General features: G+C 33.1%; 2 protein-coding genes across 2 annotated transcripts; both read left to right on the top strand.

The window, feature by feature from the left end:
* The first annotated feature begins 1,777 nt into the window (after positions 1-1,777).
* On the top strand, positions 1,778-6,172 carry LOC123541516 (perlucin-like). Its single transcript, XM_045327069.2, has 6 exons — positions 1,778-1,907; positions 2,169-2,257; positions 2,699-2,789; positions 4,296-4,382; positions 4,655-4,787; positions 6,070-6,172. Exons 1-6 carry the CDS (start codon positions 1,847-1,849, stop codon positions 6,101-6,103), a joined length of 495 nt encoding a protein of 164 aa, XP_045183004.2. The 5' UTR covers positions 1,778-1,846; the 3' UTR covers positions 6,104-6,172.
* Positions 6,173-18,466: 12,294 nt separating this feature from the next.
* On the top strand, positions 18,467-24,997 carry LOC123539749 (C-type lectin domain family 10 member A-like). Its single transcript, XM_053527539.1, has 6 exons — positions 18,467-18,598; positions 19,229-19,317; positions 20,449-20,539; positions 21,428-21,514; positions 24,309-24,441; positions 24,906-24,997. Exons 1-6 carry the CDS (start codon positions 18,538-18,540, stop codon positions 24,931-24,933), a joined length of 489 nt encoding a protein of 162 aa, XP_053383514.1. The 5' UTR covers positions 18,467-18,537; the 3' UTR covers positions 24,934-24,997.
* The last annotated feature ends 242 nt before the right edge of the window (positions 24,998-25,239 follow it).

The following is a 25,239-nucleotide window of genomic DNA, read 5'->3' on the forward strand; positions in this document are numbered from 1 at the left end:
AGAGGCTAGTATCGGATATTTCGTATCAGCAGTGATTTCATTTTTTTTTTCATTGATCATGTGTATAAATAAAACTGAATTGAAAAACATAGCTAATGTTATTTTTAATCTGATTGCTAGAGTAACTTTACAGTCAAACAATACATGATGAAGGCTTAATGTAAAGTGATGAAGAACATTTCGGGACTATTTCAGCATTATTGCAGGCAGCATACTGCCCACTTTGTACACATCAACGGAGACGGAGAATATACATTAATCAGATAATATTTGAGGTACATGAAAGGTATGTTTGTCTATTGAGACCTTTGGAATAAACTATTTTATAGGTTTGCAAGTGCAGAATATTAAAATGCGCATATCTGTAGGATCTAAAAAATGAAAATGAACTATTACATTTGTAGAACCATTTGCATTCTTTGTTCGTCAAATGGATTATGTCGTAAATCTGTTGACAGATGCAGGAGGTTATAATTTACAGTAACAGAAGTAATATTACAAGAAATCGTAATATCTTAAAGTCTAGAAAATATCAAGGTTTTCTTTTCATCTCAATTCATTTTGGATTCAGGTCTTAACTGGTGGATTGGACTAACAGACGAAGGTTTGGAAAATTCATGGATATGGTATGACACAAACGAAAAAGCTGAGTACAGGTATAGTTGCATATCAAAATTGAAGCATGCGGATTAACAGCTGTTGGAAATGATTTGTACAGCTCCCAGTATTCAAATTACATGGGAATATATGTAATAAAATAGTTGTTAAAATGCACAAGCCGATATACATGTACATTATTAAAACAAATTGAAAGAACAAAGTAGTTTGTTCGTTTGTTTGTTTGTTTGTTTTGTGTTTAACGCCGTTTTTCAACAGTATTTCAGTCATGTAACGGCGGGCAGTTAACCTAACCAGTGTTCATGGATTCTGTACCAGTACAAACCTGTTCTCCGCAAGTAACTGCCAACTTCCCAACATGAATTACCAGAGGTGGAGGACGAATGATGTTAGGCACAATGTAGTTATCAAATCGTTACGGAGAACATACACCCCGCCCGGGGATCGAACTCGTGACCCCGCGATCCGTAGACCAACGCTCTCCTTACTGAGCTAAGCCGGCGAGTAAGAACAAAGTAGGGACTGTAAATCATTTAATAAAATGTTTGCCAACATGTATTTAGATCGTTCACTGGGAGAACCAATGCTTAGTGAGGTAGTAATTAGGACTGTGTTGAGGTCGACATGAGATCTGGTTATTGTGGTCATTTGAATGATCGACCATGTGACAATCATCTCTTGCCGATATGTGAACGTCCGTAAGTAATACTATGTTCTGTGTATGCCATGCGAATATATGGTTTGATATTGAACTTCAAAAAACGATTGTTTGCTATCAGCTGAGCTCCATTGAGTTGTTATGAGTACACTTACAATTGTTTAGTTGTTCTTATATGGATATGGAATACTTACAACAGGGAAGTGTTTCAAGTGTCAAGCACATTATGAGTGCGAAGACAATACTATTACTTAATTAACACGATGTTTTTCTCTTTAAAAAGTAATCTCCTCAAATGTCAATTAATTGAGCTTTTTGTTTTCATTCTCATTTAATTTATCCCAGTTCAACATTCTGCTTTAAGTATACATTAATATCTCATTTGCTGATTTGCACTACTTTTATGTAAATATTTTCGTATTTAGTTTTGTGATGAACTTTTGGAAGTCCTGACGGTACATTTAATTATAGTAACCTTATCATGTCTGTCAGTTGCAATCACTTATCTAGTACTCTTATATACATTAACGATAAGCAAAGACCTGCATTCCAGTCCTGAAACCAGTGAAAATGTCGTTGAGTATTAGGAATGTGTTGACTATTGTATCGATGTTGGGATATTATGCAAGTGGTGAGTGTTAAATAAAATACAAGAACGATAGATAAATCCGATAGCAAGGATAAACACTCAGACACACTTCGTTTTTCCAATTTTCTTCGCGTAGTTTCGTCCTGGTTCTTTTAAGTAACTGCAGTAAACATTTATATTTGCGAGTAAAACTTACGCAATGAACAAGTATGTTCCGTTATATCTTACATATACGTATATACTCCTATAAAACCAGTTTTTCATATGTTTTAAGCTAGTGATTGTTTATTGTTAATTTGTAAGATGCAAAAGACTGCCCCGATAACTGGACAGTTGATGGAACCTCATGTTACCTGTTTGGTCACCAGAAACTCTCATTCTTCTCGGCTGAGGTATGTTTTTACAACATGTACTTACAACTTACATTGTGTGCATAATTTTTGATCTTATCTAAAGTCGATGCTGATATAACATTGATATCTCAATTCTTGTTACTAGTATACGCAGAGAAGTATTTTTAAGAAATGTAGAAAATCCATACATTTATTATATATCGAAAATTAATTTATAAAACTCACAATAATATTGTGAGTCCTAATAAGCACCTTAAGAATGTAAAACATGTAGAAAATACTATAAAAAGAGTTTAACAACTAAGTAGTACAACTTTTTATGTAGTATGTAGTAGGAATTTGCTTGTACATTACATCATAATCATAAAATATTGATTTATTTTCCATACGTTTTTGAAAATTATAATATTTCGACAGAAGAAATCATTTGGCGAATTTCTGAAAAACTTTGATTATTTACGTGGTGAAGAACTTTTTCAGAGTTATTGCAACCAACATAAAGGGCATTTAGTACACATCAACGGAGACCAAGAAAATACATTTATAAGAGAACATCTAAGGTACATGACAGGTAACGGACTAATGGGAATGACACATTTTCTTGTACATTTGCAAGTTCGAGAATATTTCACTTTTTAAGTAAATTTTACGGGTTCAGATCATTGAATATAATGTCAAGAAGTACTTTTTATTACAGCCAAAAAAGGAATGATATCATTTGTAGTGCCAATAAATCATTATAATTTAAGTTTTAGGAGAAAAGTTTGTAAACGAGTGTAACACTGAAAATATAATCGATTAAATCGCCCCCAGTCTCCTCCACTAAAAAACGTCACAAAAACGCAACTTTTGTTTCTTTTTAGGTGAGTTTTTGTGATCGCTTGATGTCCGGCGTCAGTCTGTCTGTCGTCCGTCGTCTGTCAACATTTAGCTTGTGTATGCGGTAGAGGCTGTATTTTTCAACTGATCTTCATGAAATTTTGTCAGAATGATTACCTTGATGAAATCTAGGCCGAAATCGAAAATGGGTCATCTGGGTTAAAAACTAGGTTAATAGGTCAGATCAAAGAAAAACCTTGTGTATGCGATAGAGGCTGTATTTTTCAATTGATCTTCATGATATTTTGTCAGAATGATTACCTTGATGAAATCTAGGCCGAGTTTGAAAATGGGTCATCTGGGGCTCAAAAACTAGGTCACTAGGTCAAATCAAAGAAAAACCTTGTGTATGCGATAGAGGCTGTATTTTTCAACTGATCTTCATGAAATTTGGTCAGAATGATTACCTTGATAAAATCTAGGGTGAGTTTGAAAATGGGTCATCTGGGGTCAAAAACTAGGTCACTAGTTCAAATCAAAGAAAAACCTTGTGTATGCGATAGAGGCTGTATTTTTCAATTTATCTTCATGAAATTTGGTCGCAATGATTGTCTTAATGAAATCTAGGTTGAGTTTGAATATGGGTCATTTGGGGTCAAAAAGTAGGTCACTAGTTCAAATCAAAGAAAAACCTTGTGTATGCGATAGGGACTGTATATTTCAATTGATCTTCATGAAATTTGGTCAGAATGATTGCCTTGATAGAATCTAGGTCAAGTTAGAATATGAGTTACCTATAGTTAAAAACTAGGTCACTAGGGCAAATCAAAGAAAACCCTTGTGTATGCAATAGAGACTGTATTTCTCAATTGATCTTCATGAAATTTGGTCAGAATTATAGCCTTGATGAAATTAAGGTCAAATTTGAATATGGGTCATCTGGGGTCAAAAACTAGGTCGCTAGGACAAATCAAATAAAAACGTTTTGTATGTGATAGAGGCTGTATTTTTCAATTGAGGTTGATGAAATCTGGTCAGAATGATTGCCTTGATCAAATCTAGGTCAAGTTCGAATGTAGGTCATCTTGGCTAGGTTTAAGATGCCACATTTTTGGCCCATTCTTAATGAAAATTGGTCAGAATATTTGTTTCCATGAAATCACTAGGTCAAACATGTTTACACTGTTATGGTGTGTTTCTCAGTTGAGCGACCTAGGGCCATCTTGGCCCTCTTGTTTATTTGAATAATTGACTGCAGGAGAACGCTGGTGGATTGGACTAACAGACGATGATATCGAAAATACGTGGTTATGGTATGGCACAAACGAAAAGGCTGAGTATACAGGTATTGTGAAATATGAGAAGTAAAAAATACTTCTGAAACTTGTTCTTATGTTTAGCTTTCAGTGGCATGATTATGTAATAAAACATCTGTTACAATAATCAATGAGATACCATTGAAAGTTTTGTATTTGATAGCTACACACGACTTCGAAATTGATTAATTTTAGATTCCGACTTAGAAATTGATAATTGTTATGTTCCGACTTAGAAAGTTATTAATGTTATGTTATGTTTGCAAAAATATACACATTACTTAAATACACATGTACTTAGACTGGGCACCAGGACAACCTGACGATAATGGTAGAAATGAGGACTGCGTTGAGTTCAACATGGCACCCGGTTATGGGGGTCACTGGAATGATGGTCCATGTGACTTTCATACATTTCCGATCTGTGAACGTCCGTATGTATATGTATGCTTTATTCCACGTTTATCTCGGGTTTAATATTTCACTTAAAAGAATACAATGTTTCTGTAAGTTCAATTATGTTAACTTGCAATCTAGACAAAATAGTGATTAATTAGCATCAATTCTAACAGTTCTTATCATTTCTTATTGAAATGAAATATTGGAAAACAACATATATATTACTTTATGATATATATTTTTTGCTGTTACATTTTATTCCGTACGGGTGTAACCTAAAGATTCTATCTCAAATCTATTCTATGCTTTTTAGATATGAAATATATCAGCGCTCAACGATAGTTAAAAATATAAAAAGTTATAGACAAATTTATATGATATAACGTCGTAATACCTTATGTGCAGAACCCTAAGTATGTTGTGGCATTTGCGAGATTCCTAACAAAGAACATCAATAGTGACGTCATAAAAATATGAAGTCAAAACAAATGTGCCGATTCATAACATCATACCACTTTGGTAAAAAAAAATGTTTGCCTCCGTATTTGTTCAATTTTATCATTCTGTGCACAAGTAACTTGCGAGTCGTTCGTTGGCTTACATGACTGTATACCTCAGCATTGTGTTATGCAATGCTTTCCGATCGGGGAGTTCATTGTGACAGCCTCTGGACCGAAAGAAGTTCAATAGGTTTTACGAAATTGTTTAGCGGTTAGTGTGTCTATATTGAATTAGAGGATAACATACAAAAAGACCCGAATCATTTGTGAGATGCTTTTGCGCTTTAATTATTAATTACGTAAGTTCCAGTTTAAATTTATTCAGTGACTGTATTTATCACTTCTTGATTATTCTATGAAATGCTTCGATGAGTTTTGAGGTGTATTAGGTGTAAGCCTTTGGTGTAGGTCTCCATTTGTAGTATATGGAAACCTTACATTTCAAACAACAATGAAAAATACTCAGCTTCTGTCTAATGAATTTATTCAGCTGAGAATATTTTTACTAACGATTGAATGTCGCGTCTCCGGAGAAATGTTTGATAAATGCACATGTCTCATATGATGACGTGATGTACTTTAATATTTTAAGGAAGTATAAGTAAAAACTCTGTATATTTCTTGATCGGCGCAACCGCCTGAGGACAGTAAGCATGTGATTGAGGTGGATGGTTCAACAATGGGCATGTAATAACCAACATTTATTGCAGACGTTCAAGCCGAAACCTCTGGGCAAAAAAGCTGGGGGGTTATATTTCTGATATATAAAAATTATATGTTACACTATACCGCTGAAACTTCGCTTTTGCAATTTCAGGTTTGACGACACTGACAACGTTATTGTTGGATAGATTTGGCAGTGCATTACTAGTATATGTAAAATAAAAACTATTTACAATTTACCTAAATGCAATACTTTTTCAACTTCCATAATCGGAAAAAAAATACATATCTTATCACAGTATGTCTGTAAAGTATAATTCCCTTTTCTTTATCAAGGGAAGAAATTCACCCAAAGAATTGTGTTTGTCCGCTTTGTTGGTTACTTCTCTTATCAAAGGATACAACTTCCTACAATTGAAATCCGAACAAAACAGAACAAGGAAATTCATTGATGCAAGCATCAAAGACGCCGCCAAGTGTTGTGTCTGAGGTACATTTATTGCAATATGAGAAATACCTAATCATTACTTAATTAAACTGACTGGTTACACATGATCAACATTAGCACATAATACAATATATGTTATAAACTGTAAAAAAAAACACATGAAATGAGAAAATGTTGAAAGATGATTATTTCAAAGTTGTGGTTCACAGAAACCATTATTTTTATTATCATAATGTAATGAGTGTTTTCTATTCACTGATGGAGTTTCATTGACCTTAGTCACCTACATTATAGATTTCAGAATGCAGATTAGGGGCCTATACACAGCATTTTGCTATTTCCGTTGCCAAAACAACCAAAAATTTTGTCCAAGAAAAAGATGATATAACATGCATAATCTCTATATTGCCCCTATTTACAAAACAAATGTCATGAATCTTTCTTATATGCTTTTGTAATATCATAAAATTCTTTCTTTCTTTTTTCGGACGAACGGTAAACTTGAAGTCCTCGTTGAACCGTAAGGTTACTAGGAATATGTCGGTGTCTAGATTCAAATCTAACATTACAATAAAATTTAGCAAGCATAATAACCCATGCCAAAGTGTAGAAAATGTTTTAATGAAAATCTTTTTTAAAGTAGACAGGAATGGACAGATACAAAAACAAACTATATATTTATAAAAATAAAAAAAAAGAAACAAACAAACAAATAACAAGATATAATACAACCAGAGCAATTGACTAGTCATATAAAATTAATGAAAATATATATTCAACAAGGAACTCTGTTTGAAAGTCACTGATGCTTTGATAATTTATTGTCCCATGGCTTTTGATATTTCGATCAAACCACATTTTAAGAAGTATTAACTTGTCACTGACAAATTCAGCTAAATGATGGCCCTTTATTGCACACCTTAGATGACAGCGAATATCTGTAAACAACGAGTACATGTGTATGACGCATAAGCTAAAAAATATAGAAATGAAAGTCAAAGGTTAGAAGCAAGATGATTTTATAAAGTATTTAGAAATATTCTGACCAGTTGAACATATGGTCACAAATTGGAAACTCAATGCTTCAAAGTTAAGGTAACCATAACAACTATATAAATATACAACTGTTAAAGGAATCTGCAAAAATGAGCGCATTCTGAAATTACATCACTGTACCTATCAACAAAGAAATTAAGACAAAAGGTTAAAAATAGGTTAACAGTGGCACTTCCTACGTTCATTTCTATATACGGTTTTTTTAAAGGAATTTTATGAAGGCAAAGTGTGACTTTCCGTATTTTTTTATTTTTTTATATTCTATTCGAAGTTAACTAAAAGGTTATTGTAAAATACATGAGCGCTCCCTTGTCCGCAATCCACGCGTTGCAGTACGGTATATCTGCGGTGTGTTCTATTTATAGAATACGAGAAACCGCTAAACCATAGGTAAGTAGGTCATACTAGTTCGTAGGGAACCAACTAAATTTCCATAGGCCCACATTGTAATGTTTCCGGTCATGGGACTTTCCTAACATTTAAACTTTTGATGCCACCTACTCAGGTTGAAAGAACTATCCAAGAACTATCGAAAAACTGCAGGAAATATATATGTTGACCATCACTTTTGGGCACTTTTTTCTCTTTGAACTCGGCTACCCATAGTTCGGCAATGACTTTTTTTTCATTTTTCATAAAAATGCTCTACTGATGCATATTTCTCACACAAAATGCATCATTTCATATTATTGTAGCCAGTAATCATGGATTACAGTTTTATTTTATAAAATAAGATAGTTTTAAACACATCCAACATATTTTGCACTAATGGGAGATCACTTTACATGGTAGATATATACTGCAGAATACCATATACTTTTTCAACCAATCAGAGGCCTCGTTGGTTACTTCCCTCTGACCTAAAGAGATAATCTTTCTTTTTCGTATGTCCAAAATATTGGTCAAAATGATAAAACAGACATTTACGAACTGAGATATGATTACCTTTTCACTCGGATACCCATATGCTGAAAATTGCTGACAAAATTTTGACGGCGGGACCTGCCTGTATTCTGAGATAGAGATAATATTTCACTTGAATCAAGAAACACATGATATATCAACCACCATACTCCTATTATTTTACCCATATGGTTCAAATGAGGAATACGTACTAATAAATGTCCCGTCTTATTGCTTGCATGTATATTTCATGAATACGCTGATATTTCTGTCGACGGTGTGTCTATTTCTTACCCCACCCACCACCAAAATCGCGTATATTCATAGATTTTGCACCTTATGCGACCATCAGACAACATTGAGATGCAAGAGTGTAATCAAAAGTGAACGATTATATAGCACTATGTGGTACAATCAAGAAAATTAATTAATTGAAATTTATAGGTACATTACACGGAACCCGGGGAGCAGTCGAAATAAGCACCTGACGTCCAGAAATTGCAGGAATTTGACTGCTGATGCTCCATTCTACAGCCTGTATTAGAAAATATGACGTGCAGTACATGTTAAAAGTGTAATGACACAATAAGTTATTTACGTTTTACCCGACTAGCAAAAAACTGACACATAAATCTTTATGTAGTCCCGAAAATAATGTAAAGAAGTAGGAAAATTCTCAAATGACCACTATTTTTAATGCCTTCTTCAGTTTCTGTAAAAGAAAAAATGCATTACAAGGAAAGTACCATGCATTTATGTCAACGTGTTAACACAATCTAACGAAAAATGTCATTGAAGCCACTCAAAATATACGGAACACCATAAAAATAAGCAAAAAATAAGTATTTTGCTATTAAAGGGAGGAAATTCAGATTCGTATTATCCTCTATTGTCAATCGCAATTGACAAATTGTTCCCCTTTAGTGAAAAATATCGTTCATTCCGTATTTCTCACATAATTAGCGATGTGCTAACGCAATTACGTGACTATATTTCAATAAATCAGCAGTGATTTTATCTATAAAGCCCCCTATGTATTGTTCAAATAAACCTTTGAAAGAGATACTTCTTTCATTTTTCGATAATAGAACTGCAAATAAAGTAAAAATGATATTAGCGACTGTTTCAAATACAGAGTTGTCTAAATTTTATACAAATTAACACAAAATGTATGAGAATGAACAAGATCAAGGTCCAGCTGTATCATTTCAGACATTCACTGGGCTTCTTTTTTTTTCATAAAAAAGAACGCTATTTTCAATATTTTTGCCAAATAATATACATTTCTTGATTTTCCGATTTATGCAGACTTATCTGGTTCCAGTTTTTGCTTACAATATTCACAATTGTGCATAAATAGGCTTGAAATTCAGTCAAAATCAGATGAATATGCACAGAATAGCATCTACGCTGCAATATAGCTTTCTGGGGCGGAAAAGTACCTCTCTGTCACACCAATACCAGTAGTAATCCCATTTTCATGATAATATTTCATAAAAAATCTATCTGAAGACGCGTTTCATGTTTTAAAAGAGGCACTAACAAGCAAATAAAACACATTCAACGTGTATTTCTCTGTTTACAGCCACCCACATGGCATGGCAATATAGCAATTCAGGGTACCCTTTAGGTCGTAGGGAACCACCTAAATTTCCATAGGCCCACATTGTAATGTTTCCGGTCATGGGACTTTCCTAACATTTAAACTTTTGATGCCACCTACTCAGGTTGAAAGAACTATCCAAGAACTATCGAAAAACTGCAGGAAATATATATGTTGACCATCACTTTTGGGCACTTTTTTCTCTCTTTGAACTCGGCTACCCATAGTTCGGCAATGACTTTTTTTTATTTTTCATAAAAATGCTCTGCTGATAGAACATGCATATTTCTCATACAAAATGCATCATTTCATATTATTTTAGCCAGTAATCATGGATTACAGTTTTATTTTATGAAATAAGATAGTTTCAAACACATCCAACATATTTTGCACCAATGGGAGATCACTTTACATGGTAGATATATACTGCAGAATACCATATACTTTTTCACCAATCAGAGGCCTCGTTGGTTATTTCCCTCTGACCTAAATAAGGTCAGAAGTAGAAAACTTGACTTACAGAGTAACCTCCCTTATCAATAAATCGGATCAACATTTTGACGAAATTGCAAATAAAGAAAATATTTTCTGCTCTACAAATAAGGAGAGGAAAGACAGAAAACATTGTTTTCTAAATAAGTTGAATTACATACATATTTTTATGTTTTCTTTTTGCCATTTTTTGTTTATTCACTAAAATCTATTGTGCAATATCGTGGGTCCTTTTACAAACTATTCACTGTGTTCATTTATCGTTCCGAAAATAAAAGTGTATCCCATATACTCGACACCGCCTCCTGGCGGCGTCGAATAATCATTTTGACTTTTAAAAGCTAGGTAGTTGCCATTTGACCTTTACCGGTAATTATGATATGATATTAAAACGCACAAAACAAACCAAACATGTCAGTTGAAACCAGAATATGCGTATGAAACGTATACTGTCTCGATTTTTCTCTGAACATTATTATATCTAATCACAGTAAGATGTGAAAAGTGGTTTGTTTTTATTTGCTTACCGGTGAAGTAGACATTTATTTGATGATGCAATGCAGTGTCTGTAGCCTCATATTTGAATGATATCCGTATCTTATTTTTTTCAAACAACGCAAGCAGAGTTATTTGGAAGTAAGAGAAAGGGAAACTACTCTTACTCTTAACAGACGTTCAGACAAATAGATTTTTCTTTCTTGTTAAAATATGAACCCATTGACAAGGTGGGTGCCTGAAATTAGTGTTATTGTTATTAGTTAATCGATTTCGGATCATTGATCTCTTCGGCTTGACATGGATGTTAAATGCAAAACAATTAACACCACGAGATGATATTCCAAATAGTCTATCTAGGACAGAACGAAGAATGTTAGCAGTTTTGTTCCTCAAAACAGTACTTACGAAATGTAACATTTAAATACTACATGCTTAAGGAAATGATAAGTATTACTGTCTTGTAACAGAAATGTTACAATTAGACATGCATAATTATGTACAAATAAAGGTCCCACTGAAAATAGAGCGTTCCGACGTTACTACTGACACCAGATTAAGCATTAAACCAAAAGGACAGACGTCTTCTTTGGTAAAATGACAGAAATTAAACATTTTATGCAGATATGTGTTCAAAAAGTTTATTATGTTCATGTTTCTGCAATTAGATGGACTTAAATCTAGAAAATCTTCACCAAATATATTTAGGAAATAATAAGTTTCTTCAAAGCGTGATTTATCGTAGAATAGCCCGTGTTTTGATTACTTATGCGTAAGAATATATACGAAGGCCATAGGCCTGAGTGATATATTGTTTCGCATAAGAACGAAAAACTCTGGTTATTCTGCGATAAATCACAGTTGGGAACTTGTTATTTCGATTCTAACAAGATATACTAGTATCAACAGTGCTACTAAAAATGGTTACTTTTTAACGACATGAACTACACTTGGTGCTACGCACCGGGATCATTCTATACATAGAGGATGGCGTCATTACTTTGCACGCGCATGGGTTATCGCAAATTCTAGAACGATCCGATTCATTTTCCTATTAAACAAAGAAGGCTGCAAACAGTTAATTATTATACAACAATTCATTTTTCTGACGTCACAATTATTTCGTCATAGCGTCAAACGGCTGGAAAAAAATACAATTGAAAACGGGCAAATATTTAATAAATGTCGTCAAGGATGTACTTTAAAATCCTTGGTAACGTGATAGAATCGAAATAATATATCTCATTTAGTGATTTGCACTTGAATAAAATCACTGTTTGTCGTTCAGATGCGTATTATTATATCACGAGGGCAACGCATCTGATCTCCAAACAATGATTTATTCAGCGACAAATCACTAAATGAGATATATTATTTTTTTAATAACCGTTGATTGATTTTCTCCTATGTGTATATGTTCTTTGCTGGTCGTGTTAGAATAGGAGATATCCAACGACTTTATATTTAGACATATTTCATTTCCTTTCCGCACCTGTAACAAAATAAAACGTAATAGCGTCTGGTGGCCTTTCGCGCTTTCGTAGAATCAACATTTATTTAAGAAATAATAAGTTCCCAAGTGTGGTTTATCGTAGAATAACACGTGTTTTGAGTTCTCAAGCGTAAGAATATATCACGAAGGCCGTAGAACTGAGTGATACCGGTATATTGTTTCGCATAAGAACAAAAAACTAGGTTTTATAAATCACACTTGGGAACTTGTTATATCGATTCTAACACGACATACTAGTATCAACAGTGTTAGAAAAGGTGGTAACTACGTCTTACGACCGTGCTACGCACCTGGATCGGATGATGTAATTGCATGTTGTATAGCATGTTGGATGATGTAATTGCATGTTGATGTTATAGCAAAATAAACCGAGATAGATTTTGCTCTACATGTATGTAAGTTATTTGCTGGTCGTGTTAGAATACACGATATTTATTTTGAAATTATTTCTGAAATGTCTAGGTCTGCACCTCTTAAATACGGAAATATCTTACATCCGAGACATATACTGACACTTTCAGACAACATTAAAATGGATCTTTTGGACGATTTGACGAAGTTCCAAAAATCTTCATAGGCCCTTGCTCCGTTACGGACCCCTGTGAGATTTGTGATTTTTCCGAGTTTAGATGACTATCGGCCAATGCAAATGCGACTTTTGTTTTAAAGTTTAGCCTTCTTTACTTCCGGAAATAGCTGAAGGTCAAGTTACGTCATTTTCTGTGTTGTCAATAACATACCTATGCCTGGCGAGATTGCATGTACAGCGGGAACTATTTTATATAAACATAAACTACATGTATATGTGGTATTAGTATGAAATTAAATCTGTACAGTAATTGTTCATATTTTCAAATACGAAATTTGGTCATAATATACCTCTGAGTTGAAGTCATAAACAATTTCTATCATTTATAATACTGTGTAATGCAAACATAATTATACTGAAACCTCGCAACGCGAAAATATGAGCCAATTTTCCAAACTAGTATCAACTGTTTGCCTGGGGTAAGCAGCCATGCAGTTCTTTGAACATAAACCTCTCCCCTAACCTACGCAGCATAACAAAATTACCAGTCAACCGATTACATTGGTGAATTACGCCTCGCCTCTATTGTTCTGTCATTTGCATGTATAGCTAGAAGTCGGCATTTGCAGTTTCGCATTTGACCGACTTCAGAACACTTATTCTATTAAGGCCAACTGAATTGTTGCCTGAAGCTTTAAAAATCTCCATGGCTTAAAATTCATTTTTTGAGGAATAACGGACTTCAATTTTGAGACTTATCTTTGACCATGGGCAATTCGCATCTAACACTTGAAACTGCTACCTTAGCAGTATTCAGATGCAGACGTCACGTCACTTCCTATGTATTCAGCCACATTGAAAGGGTATACCTTAAAATTATTTTATATCTTTGTAAGCATTATAGCATTGGTGGAGACGCAGAAAAAACGTTGTAGTTAGAACATTTAAGGCACGAGGAACGTTCAGTTGTTTAATTCAAAGGCAGTGATAAAAATCTCAGGTACTCTGTGGCTGGGCATACCCGCCGTGATTTGACCTATATGTATCCTATTTGACAGTATTTGCATATGTAGTCACCAACTTTCGATTTAAATGGTTCTACAAATTATCCAGAATTTGCCATTTATTATTTATTCTAACACGACCAGCGAATAACCTACATACATGTAGAGCAAAATCTATCTCGGGTAATTCTGCAATAAACCACTCGCGTACAATGACGTCATCCGATCCAGGTGCGTAGCACGGTCGTACCATATTTTCTAACACTGTTGATACAAGTATGTCGTGATCGAAGAATCGAAATAACAAGTTCCCAAGTGTGATTTATCGTAGAATAACCCGAGTTTTTCGTTCTTACGAGAACTTGAACAATATATCACTCAGGCCTACGGCCTTCGTGTTATATTCTTACGCATAAGAACTCAAAACACGGGTTATTCTATGAAAAACCACGTTTGGGAACTTATTTCTTAAATAAAAGAAGACAAGTTAGTTCCTTCGTCATTGTTTTTTCAACCAACGGAAGTTGACTGAGCCCGGCTTGGCAATGAATACGACATTTTCCACGAAATAGGTAGAAAGAGTGATGTTCTCGTGCGCGGGCGTTTTCACATAATGTCTAAACTAACAATAATACAGTCCCTTGTGTTGTTGCATTCAACAACGGATGATCAGTATTCATATTTCACCATCTTAATCTTTCTAAAGTAACAGTTCTCACAATATTGCAAATGGATTTGTCTGTGCCTTTCATAATCTCCGCTTAAATAATTAAAAATAATACATACAGAAGCATCTTTTTCCTTTTATTGGAGGTAACTTCGAGTGCTGTGTTATTATAAGACGCGCTTTAATAGACAACGGTACGGATAATACGAAAGAAGACGTAAAAATTGTAATTTTAGAGCTTTAATGGACTTTTAATGGAAGCAGTGTTTGGTTAATAATGTTACACCGTGTCGTAGTAAAACGAAATTTTCACTATGAAAGGAAAGGCATTATGTCTTTATTTTCATGCGCAAGGGGGTCTTAAAAGACAAGATATTGCGAGAACATGAAAAGTTAAAAAAAATTTGCTTGTACAAAACATAACAAAAAAAAGAGTAGAGTGTGTTTGATACGTACTAATTAGAGTTATTATAAAAGTACCTTGATTTGCAATTTTGTATTTGGTTCGAGTGGATTTTGTATGGCCTGGATCCAACCACCGAGTGTGATCAGGCCAGGTATAATCCATGAGAGCCGTATACATCTTTGTAGATGAAGGTACTGTTTAATGACTCTTTGATTATATGCATACATCTATTGTTATATCAGCAAAATTTGCTACAATTTTAGATACTGTAAAATCATTAAATTTCGTGAGCAAGAAATTTCGTGGTTTTGGAAAAAAGGGAATTTCGCGGGGATAAGAATTCGTGGGTATCAACTTTTGAACATCAAATGAATGGGAATTTAACTTGTTCGTTGGGATTTAATTTCGTGGATTAACTCAACCACGAAATCCACGAAAATTAGTCCCCCACGAATATTAATGATTTCACAGTACTCGTTTTGAAACGGTGAAGGTTTAACGTCACAACTAAAGTAACCATCGAACACTTTTCCGTATCCGGTGGAGTCGAATAATTTTGTATTCATTTGTGAAATACAGAACAGACAATTCGTTGGTATATAATAAAATGATATATTCAAACGATTCAAACAATTAGTAGAAACGATCTAAACTGTAACCAAACTATGTTCGAATATGTAATTTTCTTGTTTTTTTTTTTTTTGTTGTTGTTTTTTTTTGTCCCGTAAAATACGTTACATTTTTAGATGTGCTTTAAATAAAAGTTTAAATTATTCTTAATTAAAAGGCTAACATGTTAGTAATTCATTTTCATTTCATTGTGTCTTTGATGTCGAATAGAATCCAATCATGTGTTGCCACTATTTGCGACTTAGGTGGGAAGCATAAACCGGTTTAAGCTACCAAGTGGTGTTTATGCCACTGACCGTTCAAAAGCGTGCCCCATTGTGTTCCTTTATTTTTCGTTTTTTGTGTTTGATTTGTATGTGCGCGTGTGTGTGCGTGTGTTTTCATGTGTACGTCCATATGTTGGGAGTTGCGATTTTCGGAGGCTGCGTTTTTTTAACGTGGCCCATGATGCTCATTTAACATCTTTAAAATTCTATGCTAAAGTTGAGTTGCACTTACAGCAATGGAATACGTATCAAATCAGACTAGGACAAAAACAATTACTGTAATGTTTCTTTTATTTATAAATTTACTTAGTATTACTTGTTTTTGATAAGTTTTCAAGAAAAAATAAGTAACTTTTACAGCCCGTCTTTTCCTTTTTTGAAGTATACGTTATAGCGCCATAATATGTAAATGCTTTGCAACAGAATATGTAAACAGCGCCTGGGTGCGGGAATCTCTCTGTTAACACGTTTACTCTCCTGTTGAAATACCCTGAAAACAACAATAAACACCCGTTTCATACTAGAATTCAATAAAATTGTATCTGTGTGTTATTTTCGATGATATTTATTCAAGAAAGTTTTGTAATTTTTCTTGAAGTGATAAACAATATTTTCAGCAACTTTCGCAAACCGATGTAGTCAAACCAGACAAAAGTTGTAGTTAAGTGTAAAGGACATTTATGATTTCCAAAACACTGACGCGAATACCATTTCGAAAATAAGAGAATATCACGAAAACATATGTTATTTTTACTAGGAACTGCAGCTTACTATACAGTATTGGACAATTTGTACCGTTTAACATTTGTCAAAACATGCATGTGTTCTACCTGAGGATATCACTTTTCATGTTATTTCGGTTTACCATTTTTTAGACTTCCTTTAGAAATGGAAACGTATTTTGCAAATCAGTATTAACTGAGCAGTACAAAGTTAATAGTATTTCTTGCAGTTGTACATAATTATATTGAAATGTCATGTATATAATTCAGAAATCTGACGTGTTAGTCTATTGAGAATGAAGGTATATTAGACTGATTTTCATGGTAAATGAAATGATGTTTTCATTGTTATTGAGCCAGTGCGATAGTGCTCGAACATATGAGCAGTATGATAATATATTTACATTTCCTCTTAAGATGACACCGTAATTATTATCATACACTCATTAATGATTATAGTCAACTTACAACAGACTTGGTATGTTATGAATCTTTAAAACAAAGATCAAGTGCCCCAAATGAACAACGCGGTTGGTATTTCAACAACAATACGTATATAACTTTTGTCCATAGTATTTTATCGCATCAACGTTTCGGCTAATTCCTCCATCAGGATAATTCACATACAAATATAAACCAAATGAACAACAAATTTGAGGGGAAATATCACAAGTTTGCTACGTACCAAGTTTAATGACGATCCGCCAAGCGTATCAGCTGGATTTTAAGACATTTATATTATAGTTCTAGCGCCTTTAAAAGGGCCCAAGTGCCCCAATTTAATTGAATTTAAGAGAGGACCTCATAGTGATTCTACAAATCATCTTGGATGAGATCCATCAGCGTTTCATGAGAGGAAGTTGTTTAAAGATTTTCCTCCTCTTAGTTCTACTTAAAAAAATGAGGAGAGGACTTTATAATAATGCTACAGACAAGGTTTGATGAATATCGCTTAAGTGGTTCATTAAAAGAAGTCGTTTAAATATTTGTCTATTTTAGCGGCCCCTAAAAGAGAACAGGTGCCGCTTTTGAACAGTTTGAAGAAAACATTGCCTTGATGCTACATGCACAGTCTGGTGTAATTCTGACCACAATTCAGGTAGGGTAATGAAAAGTATTCTTAAATATATGTATACGGTTTGATGTTGGAATGTTGCAGTGGAATGAAATTAGTTCCAGAAATTAAAATGGAATACAAGCTATTAAAAAGTGAGCCCGGACCTCTTTTCTTGTTAGCGCACTTTTTCAATATTACTAAAATGATTAATCTGATGTTATTCCTGGGGCATGAGGTTTACGTCCCGAGTTTTCGAATTCTGTATTAAAATTTGTTGATGTTATGACTATTATTTAACAGTTCCAGTAATAATTGTTTCATCATGGACAAAGCTTGCAAAGCAATATTTAGGGTATTATGTAAATGATTGTGTCAAACATAGTCCGGCTGAATTTATAAACATTGCATTGACTTGCTCTCTTGAACAAATATGTTGACACTACTAACGTATAATTGAGCCGCACCATGAGAAAACCAACATAGTGCATTTGCGACCAGCATGGATCCAGACCAGACTGCGCATCCGCTGGCTGGTCAGGATCCATGCTGTTCGCTTTCAAAGCCTATTGCAATTAGAGAAACCGTTAGCGAACAGCATGGATCCTGACAAGACCGCGCGGATGCGCAGGCTGGTCTGGATCCATGCTGGTCGCAAATGCACTATGTTGGTTTTTTCATGGTGCGGCTCAAATATTCATAAGATTATATTCAAATTCCTGATAGACTTTCGAAATCCCTTATCATTTGTGTCATTTGCGATAAGCATGTAACAATTATCATTCGTATACTTAATATTGAATAGTCTAAAATACGTAGTGCTGTTAGGTTAGAATGTTGATGAATATTGAAACTGTAGTAACGTTGTTTTTGATATTTGGATTTAATGCAACTGGTCAGTATTTGATTCAAACATAAAATGTATACTTACTTAAACAATAGTCCCTAAAAACGCTTAACAATAGAACTTATTTCAGAACTGAATGTTTTATCGTGTTGAAATCGTGTTTAATTTCAGTTTTATTTTTCCAAACTTCCTAAAAAAAACATGTGTTTGTATTATAGGTTGTCTTTTGCGACACTGACTGCAAACCGTTTAGAGTGTCGTTTGTATTTAATATGATTTTCAAATTGCCTACAGACCGGGTATACATCGTGATTTCATCTAAATTTATCGGGTTTTTTTTTTAATTGTTTGCCGACCGACTGTTAAGTACACATTTTTACTTGAATTATGTTTCAAACATTTTCCCAAAGCCATGTTGAACTCATATTTTTATCTCGGTGTTTCGAGGGTTGATTTTTATGGCATTAAATGTTGTTTTTTTTTCTGTTGCTTTTTTTCTAAATTGCCTGCTCAAATCCAAAAGCATAGGTTTGTGCCCATTTGCAACATTCGCAATTTCTAAAAATATTTAATTAATATGAAGTTTGAAAAACGTCGGCCCAAATATTTTTGTTCGTAGCATATATTCTACATATATTCTATATGTTTATTGTAACTAAGTACCTCCTTTTTTGTAAGCTGGAACGGACTGTCTCAACAACTGGACCGCTCATGGTAACTCATGTTACTTGTTTGGCCACCAAAGTCTCCCATTCTACACGGCTGAGGTAAGTGTTTGACCGATCACCGGTAGCGAAATTCTTTATATTTATACTGATCATTTTATCAGAAATGATATTAAAGGCGGCAGACACCTTATAAGTCTACAAAAAATGTTTCTCACTTTGAAACATAAATAAAATATTATGTAAATTCTATAAAAGTAGGCCAAAGTTAATTATATAAATGTAGTCGTAGGCCAAAGTTAATGTTTTGTTGACAAGTTTCTTTGCAACTGTATTGAAATTTATGCCTTAGAATAGCATGTTTCATTAATCTGAAAATTAGTCAACATTGATGTTTAACATTTTCGTAAAATAAAACTTGAAAATACAGACATCAAAACTAATAGCACCCACTGAAATCTTTAAATGTTATATAATTTATTATATTAACATTTTCATCGAGTATATAAAATGCAGTTGACGAAAATCAATTATTCGTGAATGAAGCAACTGTGTATATTTACAGTGTAAGTTTTTCGCACAATTCAAATTAAGAACACCGAAGGCATATAAATCTAATAGAATAGAAGAGAAATATTCATGTGAATAACGATAAATGCCACCACTGTCATGATTTACACCCTTTTTCATATATTTAGAGCAGATTTCAATTGCTTTTTTATACATATAAGCATACTACGTATTGTAATAGGAAATTGAAACCGTTACGCCTGTACCTTGTGTTGAAGTAACATTAATGACAAATATCACGTTTTAATAAAATGCATTACTTTTTCACAAGTTACAAAAAATCTTAGAATAAATCTATGTTAAAACTTGATATGCTAATGAATATAAAATGTTACGGATTATAAAATAAGAAACAGTGTATGTTTATTAGATCTATTATTCTTTTGTCTGTTAATTGAACTATGCTGAAAATAAAGGTAGTGTCCTGCATAATTCAGGCACACTTATTCTCTATGTCAGTATGTTTGATTATGACGTTTTATTATATGTTGTACCATTCTTACATTTAATTTATCTTACATTGTCATTTAAAGTAACTGTTGGAATAAAACCTAGAAATTCAAAAACCTTCGAATGATTATAAAAAAAAAATATGATAAAGGCTATAATTCTTGTTATCAATATCTATCTCTACATGATAATAAACGAGCAAACATTTTTCAGCATTATTGTCGCCAACATAATGGACACTTGGTGCATATCAATGGAAAAGAAGAAAATGTTTTCATAAGAGAACATCTAAGGTATATGAAAGGTGTGTTTTGCAATGTAAATTAAAAACAAATATCACAGCCACGATATCGATTAGAGCAAACATTTTTTTAAAGTTAATGTATTTGATAACAATATTTTTCTAAATAATATGTCTCTTGTATTAAAAATGTATTAAAAACATGCGCAAAAATGATTTACAGTTGCTGTCTTAAAGGACCAGGCAAGCCTTAAAGTAATCTAAAAGCCATCATCAAGCCTTTCATAACGCTGAAAGATTTTTTAAAATCGGGTAACTATTGAAAAAGATATGGCAGTTTGATATTTAAGAAAATAGCTGACCACGGAGGCAGTCATTTTAGTTTGTTTATGACGTCATTTACACACTGCTGAATTCTTTATTTAACAAATAACCTTTTAAGTAGATTAATTCCATATGTTTCTTGAGTGTAAGATGTAAAACATGGTAATTTCTTTCATTATAGCTTGAAAAGGTAGAAAAATTGTTTTACAGAAATAAGTAAATACAGTTCAAGATATGTATCTAGAAATTTAATAAATCCGCCATTTTGTTTCTTGTTGCCATGGAAACAAAATGGCCTCCAATTTGATCAAATATTTAAATGCTCTTAACTTTCTCATTTTTAAGCCGATTTTGAAAAAAAAATTCTTTCACTTCTTTAAATGATTCAAGAAATTCTAGCAGACGGAATTAACATAAGAACAACATTGCCTTTACCTTTAATTAGCACGTCATTTACGCACGAAAAAATTGTATATTCCATTTAGGAAATAATTTCTTTCTTCATGATTGATAAAAAGTTTGTGTTGACGACATTTTTCATGGTGAGAATTATTAAAGAAACAAAAGGCCGGATGACGCTAGAAAATGGTTTATGTTAAAGATTTTTTTATCCAAATATTTTCGCAGGAATTCGCTGGTGGATTGGACTTACTGACGATGACGTTGAGGGTACATGGATGTGGTACGACACGAACGAAGAGGCCATGTATACAGGTATAATATTATGTATAATTGCAATTTTCATTTCATTTTTTATGTTAAGAGACATTGTTCTTCATCAATGTAATATATGTATATGTATGCATGTCTGTCTTTGCGAACTTTTTAGTCAAATTGAAATGAATAAATAAAACTTGAAACTTGATGTACAGTGCCTTACGATAGATCGTGCCAGTTCTTTTACAATCAATGATGTTAGTTACTCTGTCTTAAATTTTAATGACTTCTGATAGATTGTTTAAGAAATGGCAATGTGTTATGATTAATTTGGTAGCATTTTAATGATTGACGCGAGCCAGTGCAAATACGCAATTCTGTCGGGACTTTTCTAAAAAACGTACCTATACATTTTATGTTGCTATCTGATGTAAAGGTCAGGGGTTATATGTATTTTATTTTTGAAATATTGTAATTTTCAATTTTATTTTCCATTTGGATGATATATCGTTTAAACATCACTTTTTTTTTTCATTTTACTGGAATAATATCTTTTTCTTTTCATCAAATCGTCTTCATTTATACGTTATTTTTACACAATTTGAACTGACTGTACACTACTCTTGTGTTACAATATTATCAGAATAAATTTTCATTTGAGTCAATATCATTGATCTTTCTCATATGTACAATCCAAGAAAATTTCATAAACACACGGAAATATTGATATCATGTCACAAATTATTCAACGCCGTGCAGACGCCTGAGAAACATGCTACCATATTTGATCCACAAATCTTTACAAAACACATTTCAGAATGGTATTACACTTAAATTTAAGAAATAATTTATAGTAGACCGTGTTTTAACACTATTTATACACGATAGGCGGTTATACGCCACGAAGGCGCAGCACGAGTGAAAGTATTTCGTACGACGTATAACCGCCTGAGTGTATAAGTAGTGTTCAAACACGGTTTTGCTATAAATTATTTCGATCCTGATATGCCATTTGTCAAATATTATATCACTGTTTCTTGGCGCATCTATGGCGCCAAATGGTAGGTCGTCATTCCCACTCTGTTTATACATGCCAGGACCGGAAATAGTAATACGTATTGCGGCATAGTTCGATTAGGGCGCAAATGATGGCGAATTATTCTGCACAGCTAATAACCAACTCCGTTTGTGTGTAAATTAATTAAGACAGCTGTGCTATGTGACATTTCGTTTTAAATATGTTTTAAGTAAAATATTTGTTCAAATTTGAAAGTGCAATTTCTCGTTGCGTACATGGCGCTAAATATCACGTCGACGTGACGTCAACATAATATCCTTGTGATGATTTAAGCATTGCTAGTCATATTAGAATAAACATTCTTGACTGATAATCAAGCGCGGAAATTTATTCATGAATGTTTACGCAATCCTTCCAAAAGACATATAACCCATTTCCATGCTTTAATATTACTAAAACACAATTATGTTGACGTCATTCTGGCGTCACGTTGACGACACATCGACCTATAAGTTGGCCTTATACATGCGCCAGTAGATAGTACTTCCCTGTTTTTGTTCTACATTTTTATATAAAAGACATATTAGAATCGAGATGATATATAGCAGAACCATCATTTAATATAATCAGACCCTCCGAATCTGTTATACGCCTTAGTTAATGACGGTTCTGCTATATATTATTTCTTATTATAACACGACCCGATTTGCTTTCCTATCCAACAAAGAAGATAGAAACATGTGTTTTATTATGTAACAATTCGCTGTTTGCACGTCGCAGTTATTAACGTCAAGCGTCAGAACGGCGCGCTGGAAAAGAAACCCACATAAAACAGGAAAATATTTGGTGGATGTCTTCAAGGATATAAGATAAGATATACATAATAATACTTGATATCGTGTAAGAATCGAAATAATATATCTCAAACAGTGATTTGCTCTTGAATAAAATCATTGTTTGTTGTTTAGATGCGCATTATTATATCACTTCAGATATAATTCCTTCGCATGTGATCTCCAAACAATGTCTTTATTCAAAGACAAATCACTGTTTGGGATATATTATTCTTTTTTTAAGACATCGAATGACTTCATATTATTGACAATAACATCTCCCAGGTAAAGGTGGTTAATCAGACTTTGGTCAACTAATGGATTTGTTTAAAACTTTAACAGCTAATCATTTACACTTATTTGCGTTCACTGATTTCTTAATACATGTTAGATTTTCACTGGAAGTATTTTTAAATTCCGTTTGCCCAACCAAGATAGCGTTATTTTAGCATAAGAATGAAGTTAATAAACATATTTTGCATAAGGAATAATATGAATATACGCATTGTTATGTTATATTTGTCAAATATTTGCATTGATAAGTATATATTTTATCAAAATTCATTAGAAATACAAGTTTATAAAATTATTATTACCTCCCTTTGCCTAGCTCGGTTGCGCAACCAAGATAGAGTGAAAACATATGCATTCCAAAGATACATGCTTTTTTAAAATTTGTGTTTTGTTCCTGGTAGTTTAAATATCACAATATTTATCACACTCAAATGTAAAAAATTATAAGAATATTCCTATTAAATAAAACCCAGTAATGTCATATATTCTTATCATTTATTGTTTAAGATCTAAACCCTATACTTAAGCGTTTTCATATTTTGAAATAGTCAGATATTTACTTGAATCTGTCAAAAGGAACTGACTCACAGTGATATTTAGTGAAGTTTTTCTCCTTGAAATAAATTTGTGAACCATAATATAAATAAAATTACATAATCATAAAATTACAAGAGTATTCTCATAGTTTAAACACACCTATATTTAGACTGGACACCTGGACAACCAACCAATTCTGGCAATAATGAAGATTGTGTTGAATTTGATATGACAGCTGGTTACGATGGTCATTGGAATGATGCCCCGTGTGACATGCATCTTCTACCGATATGTGAACGTTCGTACGTAAAAATGTTTTGTTCGTGTCCTTGCAAATAACTGTTGTCATTGACATTATTACTATGGAAACAACGTACATTTTGCATACGCGACGTAAGATTAATAATTACGTACAAGCTAAAATTACTGTGAAGCATTATTCCATCACTGTGTCAAAACATTATCTATTTATAATTAAAAAAAAATAGTCTGCTTGCGATTACCTGACGATATAAGTATATGATTTTAATACTGAAAATATGTGAATTGCTTCCAAATGTTTAATCTATCTCATTATTCAAACAAATGAAAAGTTTGGAGTCATAAAAGAGTTTTTCCTTCATAACTTTTATTTACGTCACAACAATAAAACTAATAAGAGTATACAGATTCTACATAATGCATAACAGTTTAGTGTGCTTTCAAAGACTGAACATTTCTGTTTTGTTCTTAGATAAAGTTTAATTTCAATAAATGTCTATTTCAGTTCCGGCAATATCGATATCGTTGGATAGATGTGGATCAGTTCATAATAAAATCATTTTACCCATAATGCTCTGATTTTATTTCTAGTATCCATCATCTCATCGAAGCATAAAACAGAATAATAAGTGAAAAAGAATGGTTGGATGTTACTAAAGCAAACACTCGATAACAGATAAATCTAATTCACTGCACTTCATTCTATGAAATGATAAACATCTTGCATAACGCCTCTCAATAGTTCTAACAATTCCAGAGAGGTTGCTTTCTAATTTCCTTAACAATTGACATGATATCAGTTTATATATAAACGAAAGACAATCGCTTTTGATGCGTTC

This window comes from Mercenaria mercenaria, chromosome 16 (genome assembly GCF_021730395.1).
Source record: "Mercenaria mercenaria strain notata chromosome 16, MADL_Memer_1, whole genome shotgun sequence".
NCBI classification, from domain to species: Eukaryota; Metazoa; Mollusca; class Bivalvia; order Venerida; family Veneridae; genus Mercenaria; species Mercenaria mercenaria.